General features: G+C 37.4%; 1 protein-coding gene across 1 annotated transcript; it reads right to left on the bottom strand.

The window, feature by feature from the left end:
* Positions 1-3,885: 3,885 nt before the first annotated feature.
* On the bottom strand, positions 3,886-14,905 carry UFM1 (ubiquitin fold modifier 1). Its single transcript, XM_047872022.1, has 6 exons — positions 14,817-14,905; positions 14,666-14,722; positions 12,182-12,239; positions 8,622-8,661; positions 7,378-7,410; positions 3,886-5,896 (listed from the first exon to the last, which is right to left on the bottom strand). Coding segments are annotated over exons 1-6 (258 nt in total). The 5' UTR covers positions 14,819-14,905; the 3' UTR covers positions 3,886-5,828.
* Between the last annotated feature and the right edge of the window lie 235 nt (positions 14,906-15,140).

Genomic DNA, 15,140 nt, shown 5'->3' with positions numbered 1-15,140 from the left:
CTGCGTAATTTGCACACTGATGGAGAACTCAACGAGCCCTAATCCAGCCATACATTTATCTCGACAATCAGGGAGGCAAGTACTTGAGACGTCAAAATGTTTGTCGGGCTGACAACAAATACCACATACAGTTTATTTCTAAACAGCTCATCAGTTGTAAATTGTGCATTTAAGACATAATTTATTAAACCCAGTGTTACACAGCCAAACAAATATTGACATGATGTATCATCACAATATGCTCTCAATAACAGTTTTTACATTGCTAACGAGTTTTGCCAGAAAATCAGAGATTTATGCCAAAAACTGGCTCTCTGTGTTTGTCTGCCAAAGTTGGCCGCTGTTTTGCATCCAAAGACAAAATTACAACACCCTCTATATCGCAGAGTAGATAATAGAGCCATAAACCTGCTCCTCAAGTGTTCACAATTCTCTTTGTTGTGTGCATATGTGTGTACACACACACACACTAAAAAGGAGTCTGTGTTTATACGGATTATGGAATGTTAAATTTCTCCAGCAAAGTGAGATCACAGAAATGTTCAAAAGCAAGCAATGAAGCCCGTTCCAGAAGTACCCTTTCTCATTTTAGAAAAATATTTAGTAGAATTCTAGGAACGCGAGAGCAAAACATGTAATGATTTGCAAGTTAGACTTTATGATCATAGAGCCTTAAGAGCCAATCTCATTTTGACTGGGGATACATTAACCTAACTCTTAGCTTTTTTCTTCTTCTTTTTTTAGTGTTTATTTTGAGAGAGAGAGAGAGCTCACAGAAGCACATGCTTGTGTGAGTAGGGGAGGGGCACAGAGAGAGAGAATCCCAAGCAAGCTCCATACCGTCAGCCCAGAGCCTGACGCAGGACTCAATCCCACGAATCCTGAGATCATGACCTGAGCCGAAACCAAGAGTTGGGTGCTTAACCAACTGAGCCATGCAGGCAGGCGTCCCTAAGTCTTGGCTTTCTTCACAGTAAAGAGAAAAAATTAAAACCAGAATTCTGCAGAGATTAAGGATTAAATGAGATGATGTGTGAAGTTCCTAGCACTGTGCCCAGAACGTTAAAAAAGGGCCTGATGCACATCTTCACTTCCATCTAATTATTTCTTCAGTAGATTTACAGCAAAATTTGGAAGAGCCAAAGCAAGGGAAATGAATCTTAATCATATTTTGTCTCCAGTATTTGGCAATTGCCATGAGATACCAATAATCAATATATATTTGTTAAAAATAGGAGAATGTTTTCACTTTTAAAAGAGTGATTAATTCATTTCTGAGTCAGTAAATTCTCTGCTACAAGAAGTGGTGAGAAATATATTTATTTACCAAATATTCTAGCTAAAGAAGTTACTAGACATGAGCCACAAATAGTTGCAATTTTCAAAGTTTTCATTCTTTTATGCAGTCTTTCAATCATAAAGTACTTCTTGAGTATCTGTTATGGGCAAGATAATTAAATGTATACTTTAAATCAGAGACAAATACCATAGTTCTGTCTCTAACAATTGCTATAATGGGTGAACGTACAAAATGCAGTGGTTGCTTAGACAGTTAAACACCTAGCTCGGCTTGGGAGGACTGAGGAAAAACTCCAACGGCTTTTAAATTCAAAGAATCAATCCTAGGTTTTTCAGGAAGACCAATGGGGAAAGTAAAGGCATGGAGGTGTGAGACCAGCACAACAGAGATAGTAAGTGTTAGGAGCTCAGTGTAGCTGCATTGCGAATTGGAGGAGACTGTAAGAGAGTGATGGTTAACCTTTAATCGATGGCTCTGAACAAAGACCAGTTCGTGAAGGGTCTCATATAGAAAGTACAGATTTTTATTCAGTAGGATTTTGACTAGTGGAACCACACGATCATACTTCCATGTCAAGAAGCTCATTACAAGTGTGAAAGGGGAAATGGAGAGACTAGAAGCTTTTCTAATAGTGTTTATGAGACGATGAGGCTTTTCGTTACACTAGGTCTTGAGCTATATTTCATAAATGGAATCAGAACCTTGTGATTGGTTTGCTATGGCAAAAGAAAGGAAAAAAAAAAGATCTAATGAGTTCCAAATACCTGGCTTAGGCAGTTTAGAGGAAGTAGCTGTAGATTGTATAGACTGCATCTCTTGAGATTATTTCAAATAATGGTTTAATTACATAGCCTGGTTTAAATGATTTATGTATCTCCTGCATTATCAGAGTAGTTCCAGGACTTGTGTACTGGAAGGGCTTATGGGCAACAGTCTGGTCAGAAGAGCGGGTTACCATCTCATAGCTGCGTCTGCAAGATACATAAAATTATGAAAACATCAAGTGTCTCTTGGAGCTGATGAATACGGGGCCATAGTCCTGCTCCCACTACGCCACCCTAATGGAGTAGCACCAGAATCATGATTTGATTGACTTTTACTTAATGTCCTGTATTTTACCATGTTTACCCTATCAAATTTATACCACATATTGAAAAATAATGCCATTCATGATTACTATACACAGATTCAGTACTCTGAAATAAGAATTTAAGCCCTACACATCCCTTTTGTATTTTTAAATTTATAACTCAATATAGATACAAATTTGGTATATTGTAGAGAAAAAAAAGATTCTAAAAAATTCTGGTATGATCTGGAGGGTTCCAAAGTCACAAAAAAAGGGGCTAAAATTCAGATCTCAACTACTGCAGGTCTCATTTTTTTTCTGTAAAACACGGATAATTTGGAATTGTTGTGAAGAGTGAGGTAAGTGGAAATAACTATCAAAACATTTGACACATAGATGTTCAATACATTTCTTTTGGGTGAAATGTATGTATGTGCACATACATACATACAGGTGTACATATATAGAACCACAAACTACAGAATATGTAAATATACATATGCATATACACACATGCATATATATAGCTTACACATGTAATTTGCAGCTTTATAAACAGCCTTGGGAACACTTAGCAGCAATTTAGAACTGCTCCATTAAAACAGATTAATGCTTCCAAATTCAAAAATGTCTTAAGGTCCTGGGGCACCTGGGTGGCTCAGTTGGTTAAGGGTCCAACTCTTTGATTTCAGCTCAGGTGATGATCTCATGGTTCATGGGTTCGAGCCCCACATCAGGCTCTGTGCTGACAGCATGGGGCCTGCTTAGGATTCTGTCTCCCTCTTTCTCCCCCTCCCTGCTCACTCTCTCTCTCAAAATAAATAAGAATAAACTTAAATATTTCAAGGTCCTTGGGTAAAAGACATGGTAGATATTTTTACTATCTCAATTTGGGGAGAGGGTGGCTTAAATGGGACTGAATTTTCTTCCCACTAATTTTTCTTTCAACTAATTTTAAGTAATAAAATATCCACAACTATTGCATTTGAAATACTTTAAAAGGAGGCTTACTACCAGTGAGAGACTATTAGCTAGTATCTCTGCACTTAGCTGCTAGGGAACCAAGAAGTGGAATGTGTACTTTCCAAGACCTAGAACTGTGTCCCCTTGGACTTAATTTTGTCCACCTGCAAAGGGAAAAGGTAGGCTTATCATTCATTCTCAAACACAGCTGCACAACAGCAATCACCAGGACTGCTTCAGTAAACAGACATCCTTACACACCTTGTCAGATTTAATGATTTCAAAACTTTAGCAGTGGTTTCCAGACATTCGTATTTTTAATTCTCTAGGTGACTCTGATAATCAGTTATGTTTGGAACCTAGACGATTACTTAATCTCTTTTTTGTTCCTGAAAAAGAACTGGCATTTGGGAGCATATACTGATTCCTATGACCTGTGGCCATTAATCATCTTGCTTCCCTCTCCCTGTTTTGCAACATTTATTATACACCAGCTCTACCGGTGTGTTAAGAGCTTTAATAATGAAGTAGTAAGAGAAGACAATACAGTTTATGGTATGATAAAATGTATTTTTGTAAGATACTAGTTATGTACCAACTATGCATTTACAAAATACGACACTTCAAAACATTCTGCATACAGAACTTACAGACCACATTTATTTAATAACAAGATGTCCAGATCCTTAGGAAAATGTATTTAAAGACTTACTACGACAAAATTTCAAAATCAAAGAACAAAAATATTAAACAAATTACTTCATGGCACAGGACATCATAAACTTGTGTAACACAGCAGGCAGATTTTGTTGTAGAAACAGGATGGAGGGATATCTAAACAAAAAAAAAATTCAAGGAATGGGTATTCATAAATTTCTGGTTAACCGAAGCTTAATAATATTAAGAACCAGGGGTCTTTGAGCATCAATTTTACTTATAAAAATGAAAACCTCCCAAAACATTAGAAGTATATTCTTCTACCTTTACAATTCTGAATGATGCCGTTCATTTGTTAAATATATGACAATATCTGGTTAATTTCTTAAACTTAACTAATGATGTCACCCTTGAGATGGCGACCCTGTTGCATTTCCTCGTACGTTTTTTCTCTAATAAACCTAGGGCCTATGACAGGAAAGATAACTGAAACACACTTAGATAAAAACTGGTCTGAGATACTTTATTCATGAATAACTCAGCAAGTATTTATTGAAAGACTACTGCATTTCCAGGTCTCAAAAGACAAGACAGACACAAAGCCTGCCTCCAGAGAGCTCACCATCATGAATATCACAGGCCAAGCACTGTTTCTGAATCGCTATGAGCCTTTCATCTTTTAAAAGATTTGCATAGATATTGATTTGCACTACTGACTTATCATAAAGGGAATTCTGAAGTTGTTGTTGATACAGCCTACACATTGCCTTCTCACTTTGTCTTTTGCTCCTTCTGACAATGTCAAGTATTTTCTTTTCCTCTTCAGTACTCCACCGCATACCCTCTGTGATCCAGGTGGCTTTTTCTGTGACATTTGCTACAGCCTTCTGTTCCCCTTCACAGCTGTCTTCTGTTCTTTCCTCCTTATTAGAAAAGTGGTCACTGGGGCTTCCCCAAGATTCCCTTCCTGACTTCTTATTCACTTGAATGACTAAACATTTCCTTAAATGTTGGGTCTTTAGTAAGTATAATAACCAGCATTTCCAGTTAGCATTTCCCAGAGCTCTGTTACGAACTCCAGATCTAATACTCTCTTCCTGAATGCTATTTAGAAATATCATCCTCAGTAAGACAAGAGTTTCTTAAAGGATCCTGTTTTAAAGGCTGTATTCAAAGAGACTGATAAAGGATACATAACTCAGCAAAGGACACTTCTTTATTCTCAATTTTTACCATTACAAGTATTGGATTCAATTTTATGCCTAAGGGCTAGATCAAAAAAAATTCAATTTGGGGACTTCTGACATAGTTCAAAAGTTAAAACACATAAATGATAAAAAGTTAAGATAGCTAAGTATTCACTGGTATGTCTATATCCTTTGTCATAAACCACATACAATTAAGAATTCAACTATTTTTAAATCTGCAAGTCAGATGCTATCAAGCAAACTGCCACGTACGATCCTTAATCCTTTAGTTTTTAACTCAAATAGGAAGATTTAGTCAACTTTAATTTTCTAAACGTTCTCAGAAAGAGTTCTCAGAAGCATCCACCACTTACAAAACACAGCTGGATAATCCATTTACCCCAAATGAACTACGTGTGTGTGTTGTGAGGTAGCAACAATAGACTATGATCTTCTGTGGAGATGGCGCCCTCTGTGCACAAGCAGCCCCTCCTCAAAGGAAGAGTCTGGATAACAGGAAGGGACAGTCGCCCTTCATTATTTCATCAACGACTGGTGTTCTCGTAGTGTTTCAAATGCTTGATTTCACTTTCACGACGATACCAATATTTATTTATTTGGAAAGGTAATCCTATGTTCCGAGTAGCGGGTATTAACAACTTCCAACACGATCTCTAGGAATAATTCGCAGTTCGGAACCGTGCTTTAGGAAAACATTTCCTACACAAACAAACAAAACATAAAGTTAGGTATTCAAAAAATGACAAGTTGTCTTAAACATTGCAACAACTATTGTTAATACAAGAAACAACGTAGTACACAGTAAGTCGGTCTGGAAGCTCAAATATCACCAGAATCTAACTCCATGCTTCCTAACATTCCTCTGAAATCTTCACAACCCAACCAAATATCTGAAAATTTTAAATAAGAAACACTAGCCACAAAAGTGCTAACACAAACACTCAGCAGACAACAATGTAATTTAAATTAACCATCAAGACTTGCTAACTGAACACACGCTAAAGTGTCTAAGGACAGAAAAAATAGTAAATTATAAATTACCACAAATGACAAACGTTTAGAAACCTGATCTGACCTATCTTTGCTCAACTGCTTGTGGAAATTTTCTCCACGCTCCATGAAGTGTACAATTCAACTTTTAAGAGTAATACATCAGGCAACAAGTTAGAATAAGTGGCAACTCAAATTAATATAAGCTGCTGAACATTTACAGAGTAAGAAAAAATAAAACCTTTAAACCTAAGTTTAAAGGCATCTACACAATAAAATGGCTCATGATTTTCAATAAATGACCTTTTTAATTTCATAACACTATATACTTAAAACTACCGATTTAAATAAAAATAATTACAATTTTAAATCCCTCTTCATTTTCTCTATAGCTGAGTTTCAATTTCAAAGCCTTATGAGGGCAATATAATTTTGTTATAATACATTAGTACTTTAGTATATAATAAACAGAACTACTACTCAAATTGAGATCACATTGATCACATCAGATTAAAGCATGATTAATTTTAAAACACTGTAATTAGACTATGCACCAAAAAAAGGTACATCTGGATTAGGTACAATTAGATGCAAGTAATTAATTATAGTTAAGTAATTAATTAAGGTACAATTAGAGTATAAACCAAAAAAAAGGTACATCTAAAAAGCATAAAACTACCTGTTAAAAAGTTCAGGATTGCTTTTACTCTGCTTGCTTGTTAGGACATCAACACATAGCCCTGTAGAATACTAAGTTTGAAGCTCTGAGTGTGAACTAAGTCCCCTGAAATTTAAATGACTGCACTTCTTTGAAATAGTAATAGCTAGCCCTTACTGAAGGCTTCAAACTTTTAAGTGCTTCCCAGGTGCCATCTCACCACCACCTTATACAGGTAGGTCAAAATCATTATTCTCGTAAGAGTACAATCTTACCTTCAGACTCTTTGTTCAATGTATTAAACACCTCTAATGCTTATTAGTGAGGTTTTTCTCTTGTAGCTAAAAGCATATATAGCTGATACCCACAATGAAACAAATTATCTCTCAAATACATAGGTCAAGACTGCTAGATAATCCCTAAAAAAACAGCTATTAGCCTGGAGGAAATCTAATCAAGTCTCATTAGAAGGAATTATCAATTGACAGACAGAGCCCCACCCACGTCTTCATGGTTTCAGATAGATACTCACCAGCAGTCTGTGCAGGATTTATTCCTATTCCATCTAGAAAATAAGTTGTAAAACCATCTAAGTTGTTTTATTTCTAAAGATAAAATGGTTCAATAGTAACAAGTAGAGATTTGCTGCTACTGTGTATATAGGCACAAGCCAAACAATTTAAATCCAGAAACATGAATGACAAATCTTTCAGGTAAGTTACCTGTTGAGATCCATTACTATTACGCATTTACATACACTGTTGGATTAGATAAGAACATCTGTCAATGAGACGATGCTGATGAATTCCACAGAAGATAGTTTATTCTATCACACCACACACAATGGAAAATAAAGTCAAAAGCCCCTTAGATATGTCATTAATCATTTTGATATTGCTCCTGAGGCAGACAATCTTAAGGCCAGAAGGGCCCACAAAATCATTTAATTCAAGTTGCAGTGACACCTGATAAAGTACACAAAGCACTTTTGTAACAACTATTCATTTGTAAATCTAAAACTTTCTCAGGAAAGTAGGCTAGCTTTCTTTTCAAGTAGAGAAACACTTCAATGTGACCACAGGGAGAATGTTTCAGAGCGAGAAATTCTGTGTATCTAAACTAAATCCTACTGCACATTAAACCCATCTTCTCTTATTAGGCTATCTTAACTGTACACAAACCATCGGCCAGCACCCATAAGTATTACCTTCTATTTTTGCAAGATAGTGAAAGCCTTCTAGCAATCTCTACTCATCTTATTTCAGTATTTTCTCGCAGGGCTAGTTCCATCACACTTCTGACCAGTACTCTAAGGTATTCAGAATTTAAACTATAGATCTAACTGAATAAAATCCTCATTATTTCAGCCCTAAAAGAAATAGTGTGCTGTCAGGAAAGCAGTAAAAAGCTATATACAGCAAAGGTATATCCCCCATCTAACTTCCCATATTCTAAAAGCATCTACAACTTATTGAACAACAACACACCTTGTTAAAAAAAAAAAAAAAAAAAAAAAAAGGAAAAGTTATTTTTAGTAATAATCTGGCATGAAGTGGTAAGGACACAAGACACTGTAAAATGCTATACAATACCAAAAGCTAAGGAAACTGAAAAGAGCTCATTATAGACAATAACCTTGACTTCGTGTTTATAATCATGTATATCATTTATGTTGATATAAATTTTTTTTTGTATTTAACTCGATTTTAATTAATTTAGCCTTTTAAAACAACTTGTATTGCTCTCAGGTAATGAAGTTTTAAAATGAATTCTTACCATTGGTAATAATTGCACTTGTTGCTGCAGGAACTTTAAACTAAAAGGGAGAAAAAGGAAAAAAAAAACTTCATACATATATATAAAAATGTATATAAGTAAAAAAATACACACACACACACACACACATACACACACATATACACACACATAATCTACAAAAGATGGTTAGCAAGGATGAGGTACATATAATAAATTCTATTATCCTCAAATGTGATTTGTATTTTAGGATAAGCAATGTCACCAAAGAAACTACTGTAGTTTTGTTTTAGTTTTAGTGAACAGTATTATTTTCTAAATACTGCATTTCACTGCATCTAGGACACCATGGATCGCAAAATGCACCTTATTTTATGCAGTACAAAAAAGGAAAAACACTGTCAATGAATTTATGACCTGATGATTATCTATTCTTCCAGATTTAGATACATTACTTTTATCATACATCATTCTCTTGCATAATCAAAAATAAAAGCAAAACAATTGCTCAGAATATTCCTAAAAGTTATTTGTAGACATAGTAACGTCAAATCAATGCTCTCTTGTGTTTAATGGAAGACCAAAGTTCAAATTCTTTCCTCAAATTCTCTGTATTTAATGTATTGCTGACTTAAATTTCACAGGATTGCAATAGTCTAATTATGCCACCAGGAAATAACAACTAAGTTCAATTTGGTGCACAGGTGATGTCAACTAGACAATTATGTGACTGCCACTTGGCTAATAGTGACAGGAAGACTCTGCTGATCTACTTCCAGAAGTGTAAAAAGAGGTGTTTTCTGAATCAATAAAATGTGGTATGGAACTTATTGGTAGCTAAAGGGAGAATTCTTCCCTTAATGTTCTGGAGACCAGTAGTGGTCAGAATGTGTTCATATCCTCATAAGTTCATTCATTTATCTAACAAATATGTATTAAGCACTTCTATGCTATAGATTAGTTTTACAGATATTACAGTTGAGTTTTGTGATCAAGTAAGTTTGGAAAACACTGAATTAAATAATATAGTTTATTTAGCTCCAAGAAGGAAATGGTGAATGAAGTGTTTCCCACACTCTTTCACTGATTCTAGGTTTTCATGGGTTTGTTTGTTTTTGGTGGTTTGTTTTGGTGGTCTGGGAAAAGTACTCTAGAAAATGCTGTTCTGGGTATTTATAATGGTCACATATGCGTAGTTAAGAAAAACAACTAAATGCTTCTTGTAATTTATAAATTAAAAACTGAATGCTTATTTTAATTTATAAATTAAAAACTTAATGATGCATAAGGACAACGGCCTACTACTGGGTTACGTACCTAATAAACACTTAACTTTACTGTCCATATGGTACATTCTTAATGGTAAATGTCCTTTCCAGAATTTAAAAAATTTAAATAAACCTCACTTAAAATAACTTCAAAATATGCTTTAATACATAAATATTAGAACACCTCAGGGGTGCCTGGGTGGCTCAGATCGTGATCTCACGTTTCGTGGAATTTCAGCCCCGTGTCGGGCTCTGTGCTGACAGCTCAGAGCCTGAGACTACTTCAGATTGTGTCTCCCTCTCTCTCTCTGCTCCCCACCCCCCCCCCCCACCTCACGTTGTCTCTCCCTCTCTCTCAAAAAATGAATAAACATTAAAAAAAATTAAAAATAAATAAAATAAAATACCTCAAAACTTATTTACAGAGATTGTAATACTTAGTAAAAATTTGCACAAATACCCAAATCCAATTACAGGGTATCTCAGATTTCTAAAACTTTAGTATTACAAAGTCTTAGATTATGTCCATTTTAAGATAAGCTGTGCATTTTTAGTTATATCCATATAGCAGCAGCATATTTATGAACATTACAAACCATAATTTTTCCCTTCTTCAGAATGCAGAAATGACAGTTAGGCAGTTAATCTGGGGCAACAGCACCCGCAATGTAAAATTCAGCAACTATTACGTTCGTTCTACGTTACTGACAAGTTTTCTTCTGTATGTAGGATGTACTCCATGCTTCTAGTTTTCATTTCTTTTCTTTCTCAGACCCTCTAAGTCTGATTTAGGATGTTAAAAGGCTATTCTCAGTTTTTGACAACTCACTACTTAGTTAAATTAATTCTTGGTTATACTGGGGAATTTTCTTATTTTTTAAAGATATTTGACTAGGGATTTAAAACAGACTGTCAGTTTAAGTCAACTCAACTCTTGTTCTCACTAAAAGATCCTACAATGTCTCATCTTGTGAAAGACGTTCTCATTGCTGCTTGAAAGTCATAACCTTTTTAAATGTGGAACATCCATGATTCCTAATAGTTACAAGGTATCTTAAAACCTTAATAAATATATGCAGCTGTGTGAAGTTTGTAAGTTTATTTTCTATTGCATGTCTGTTATGAATTTATACTTTCACCAGAAGACCAAGTTCACAACAATGCCTTTGCCTTACAAAGAACCACATAACTGCAAAACACAAGAATAAAATATTAATTATAGCTCAAACGGATCTACTTCTTAAGGTCCCAGTTTGTGGGATCTGCTATACCCCAGGACCAGGAATATTTCCTACAAGTGATCTGTGCAGCAAAAAGTGACACTGATGCTGTATTCACATTTGTTTCCTACTTTTATTTTACTTATTCAGTATGGGTGAAGAATAGATTAAAATGGACTGCAAAACAAGTACTACCACTTTTCAGTTTAATTCTGAATGAGTGATAAATGATGTCAGTGGTCCCTGACAAGACCAGCGCTGACAGGCTGGCTGATCACCCATGAATAACAAGTTCAGGGCAGGATTGAGGAGCAAGCTGATTTCTTGCTTAGTTACTAAAATTATTTTTCTGTGACCATAAATTTTTTTGAGATTGTGCATCAAAATGTTTGGATTTGAGTTACTCCAGATTTGTACAGAACTTTTAACTTCAAAAACTATTAGTAAATGTTATTATATTTTTATTCAAAAATCACTTAATTAGATAGAAAGGACAGATGTTAACCACTCTCATTTTGCAGATTACAAAATTTGAAGAGAAGAGAAACTGAGAGGCTTGCCCATGCGTTAAAATATGTTTACAGACTGCCATGTAAAATAACGTTGCTGTTTAAAAATATTCCCCTATTGGGGCACCTGGGTGGCTCAGCCCATTTAGCAATCGACTTCAGCTCAGGTCATAATCTCGTGGTTCATGTGTTCAAGCCCCGCGTCAGGCTCTTTGCTGACAGCTCAGAGCCTGGAGCCTGCTTTGGATTCTGTGTCTCCCTCTCTCTCACAAAAATAAACATCAAAAAAACAGAAAAAGAAAGAAAAAAAAATTCCCCGATCACCAAACCTTCCAATTTCAGTAAAACTTCTCCTGAATTTCCAATGGTTGCATTAAAATACATGTGTCGATTTAACTCATTCTGTATCTGTGTCTTAACTTCCATTCCATTTACATCTGGTAAGTTGGGCTTAACTTTTTGATACCATAAACCTAGTAATGAATTCACACAGAAGTGGCAGGTCAAAGCGCATGCAAAACATAAAGACTTTTGAGAGACACTAAGCTGCATTCCATACAGGTCGCTCCAATTTCTATACTTACTTCCTCTGCTGCAAACTTTAAGACTGCTGTGAAAGGTGTGCTTTCAGGAACACTAAGTCTGCAAAAGAAGAATTAAGAAGAATTTTTTAAAAAGCTCCTGGACAAAGCGGTCTAGTGAGGCTGTCTACGTTGATTGTACACTATGTTCACTAACTTTATTTTTTTTTTTAGTCTTTATTTAGAGAGACAGAGACACAGAATGCGAGTGGGGCAGGAACAGGGACAGAGGGAGACACAGAATCCAGAGCAGGCTCCAGGCTCTGAGCTATCAAAACAGAGCCCGACATGGGGCTCACAAATCGTGAGATCATGACCTGAGCCGAAGTCAACACTTAACCAAGTGAGCCACCAGGCGCCCCTAAGCGTCCAAATCTTGATTTTGGCTGAGGTCATGATTTCAGGATTCATGGGAATTCACTGCTCTCCGCACTGACAGCTCAACATGTAAGCTCTCTCTCAAAAGAAATAAATAAACATTAAAAAAAAGTTAAATATTGTCTTCCTACAAATTTTAAGAATTTCATTTAATGGTACCCAAGTATTAGTTACCCTTTATTTTGAAGAGCAACCAGAGTAATTACCCCTACACACACGTTATACATATTTTAGACACACGTACGTACATGTATATATTATATATACATGCACACTACATACACACCAAAGAGTAGGTATGCCTATTAAATTCATTCAGTTGCCAATATTAACTGAACTGGTACAATGTTCCAGGCACTCTTACAGATACTACTACTGTCCTACTGTCCTTTCCCTCTCCCTTCTTCTCACTTTTTTCTAGAATATTTACACATGGATGAGAATAATCCAGCATAAAGGGAGAAACCAAAGATGATGAGAGAGGGATCGCTGGAGTCTATCTACTTTAATCTTGAGAAGACTAAAATAAAGAGATCCAGAGCCCAAGAATTACAACAGCTGGCTTTTCATAGGAACAAAGTCACGTTTTCCTTTGTAGTAAGATGGTGGACAGAAACTATGGGCTTATACATACGAGTAGGTTTTGTCCATGTGGTGATGGAAAGATGAATTGTTTCTGATGGCTTCAGAAAAAGGAAAAATAATGTAGAAAATGTGAATAGAAATTTCTTAAAAATCCTTGCAGGGAATAAAGGAAAATAAGCAACCTTGGGACATGTAGTACAGTGTTAGGCACTACTGGGCACAGTTAGGAACTTTACATCAGGCTAATTGTGTAATTTCCTCTAAAAACATTCAGCTACACACAGAGAACACAGTGGGGGAGTTCAGACTCGGCGTGTCACCAAGCAAAGCATACTGGGAAGACGAAGACACCAGAAGTGATGGGAGTGGACCACCAGGGAGTGACGAGACCATGGCCTCTAGGAGAGTAAAAAGGAAAGGAGTGGCGTAAAGCACGGGGGAGAGGGTAGTGACAGATTTAGAAAGAAGTCTGATCAGTGAATTAAAAGAAACATTTTTTACAGAAGAGATATACAAGAAGAGAGTGTGGTCAGCCACAAGAGAAGACTTGAAGGTGCCACTTTAGAGCTGCAACAGTTACTGAAGATCTTAAGGTGCAAGGTTGTGGTCATGAATATTTAAGACAAGGTGAAAAAAAAAAAAAAAAAAAAGAAAAGAAAAGATCCATCTGGAACTGAAAGGATCCAAAGAGCTTAAGGCCAGAAGCTGCATGGGTCACAGGTAACTAAATCACTCAGGACGATGACAACTGTTACTGTTCAGTGAGCTAGACCCTGATATTGATTGCATTAAGTATGCTTAAAATCCTATTGAAGTCTTGGCCTTTGCTGCATTTTACGAGGCTCTTTGTAGCAACAACCTCAATAAGGTTTATCGAAAATCATAATAAGTTCCCGGCGAGTATGTAGTTAAACCTGGGCCAAACCATCCTACACCTGCTAAAGGAGAAAAAAGGGCCTCGCATGGACAAACTGCCCAGGTTCTGCATGTGCCACTCCTGCTGATTATTCTTTACTAAATCCCAACATACAGACTGTATGATTTGAGGCTCATTACTTTGTGACACCCGATGGCTGAGTCACTCACACACTGGAGATCAGCAGTCGGACAGTAATAAAACGTTCAAGTAATTTCCGAATCTGGATTGGGTTGTCTTCCCTACTTCCTGTAACAGCTGGTCAAAGTGGTAAAAGGCTTTTCCAATCATGAGTTGACAGACACTGTTTAAGGACCCCAGCAGATCATCTGAGGCCCGTCTTCAGTCCTCCCGTTCCATCGCCCAGCCGGGGAGTCCCTAGAGAGGTCAACTATCGGCGGAGTCGTTCCCGTCACCCAGCCCGGCGGCCTCGCGCCGGAGCGAGCTGACACTCGGAGGAGCGGGCACGGGAGCCCTCCTCTCAGGCTCCAGGAAGAGCGAGGGCGAGGGAAAGCGGCGGGATGCGGCCTGCTCGGGTGGGAGAGGATCTGAAAGCTCGGACCCAGCCAGCCTGGTCCCGCCCGGCCCGCCGCGGCCCCGCTACTCACACTTTGTAAGGCAGCCGGGGGTCCGACGTCAGCGTGATTTTAAAGGAAACCTTCGACCTGAGGAGGAGATCCGGGGATAGTTAAAATCGCGCAGCGGGACCAGGGATTGGGATTGGGATTGGGATTGGAATTGGGGTCAGTAAACACTTACATGGTGGAGCCAGCTCGGGGACCTCCCGCCAAATTCGCCGGGTATCCCACTTCCTTCGCGGTGGCGCCGTCGCTACCGCCCCACTGAGGGCCACGTCTGCCTCCGCAAGCCGGGGGCCTCCAAAGATGCTGTTGTCCAAGGCGCTGCCTGAAAAATGGGCTTCTGTTCCTCGTGCTAGGCGGAGCCTCCAAGTTACAAAGAGCTACTGCTTTTGCATTTAAAGCTCTAAGACTAAGGAAGGGATGGTATGGAGGCAGAATTTTCTAAATACAGTTATTTTCTGCTGTAGTTTCAGTCAGGCAATGTAAGTGTGCGCAGAGGCGG

Source organism: Prionailurus viverrinus, chromosome A1 (genome assembly GCF_022837055.1).
Source record: "Prionailurus viverrinus isolate Anna chromosome A1, UM_Priviv_1.0, whole genome shotgun sequence".
Classification (NCBI taxonomy): Eukaryota; Metazoa; Chordata; class Mammalia; order Carnivora; family Felidae; genus Prionailurus; species Prionailurus viverrinus.
Note: the sequence above shows the minus strand (reverse complement) of the source record. Positions and strands in the feature narration are given on the sequence as shown.

Coding starts and splice junctions, on each gene's coding strand:
- UFM1 (XM_047872022.1), bottom strand. Junction 8,662..12,181: donor TAAAGTTTGCAGCAGAGGAA/GTAAGTATAGAA, acceptor TCTCCCTTTTAG/TTTAAAGTTCCTGCAGCAAC. Junction 5,897..7,377: donor AAATCCTGCACAGACTGCTG/GTGAGTATCTAT, acceptor TTGTTTGTGTAG/GAAATGTTTTCCTAAAGCAC.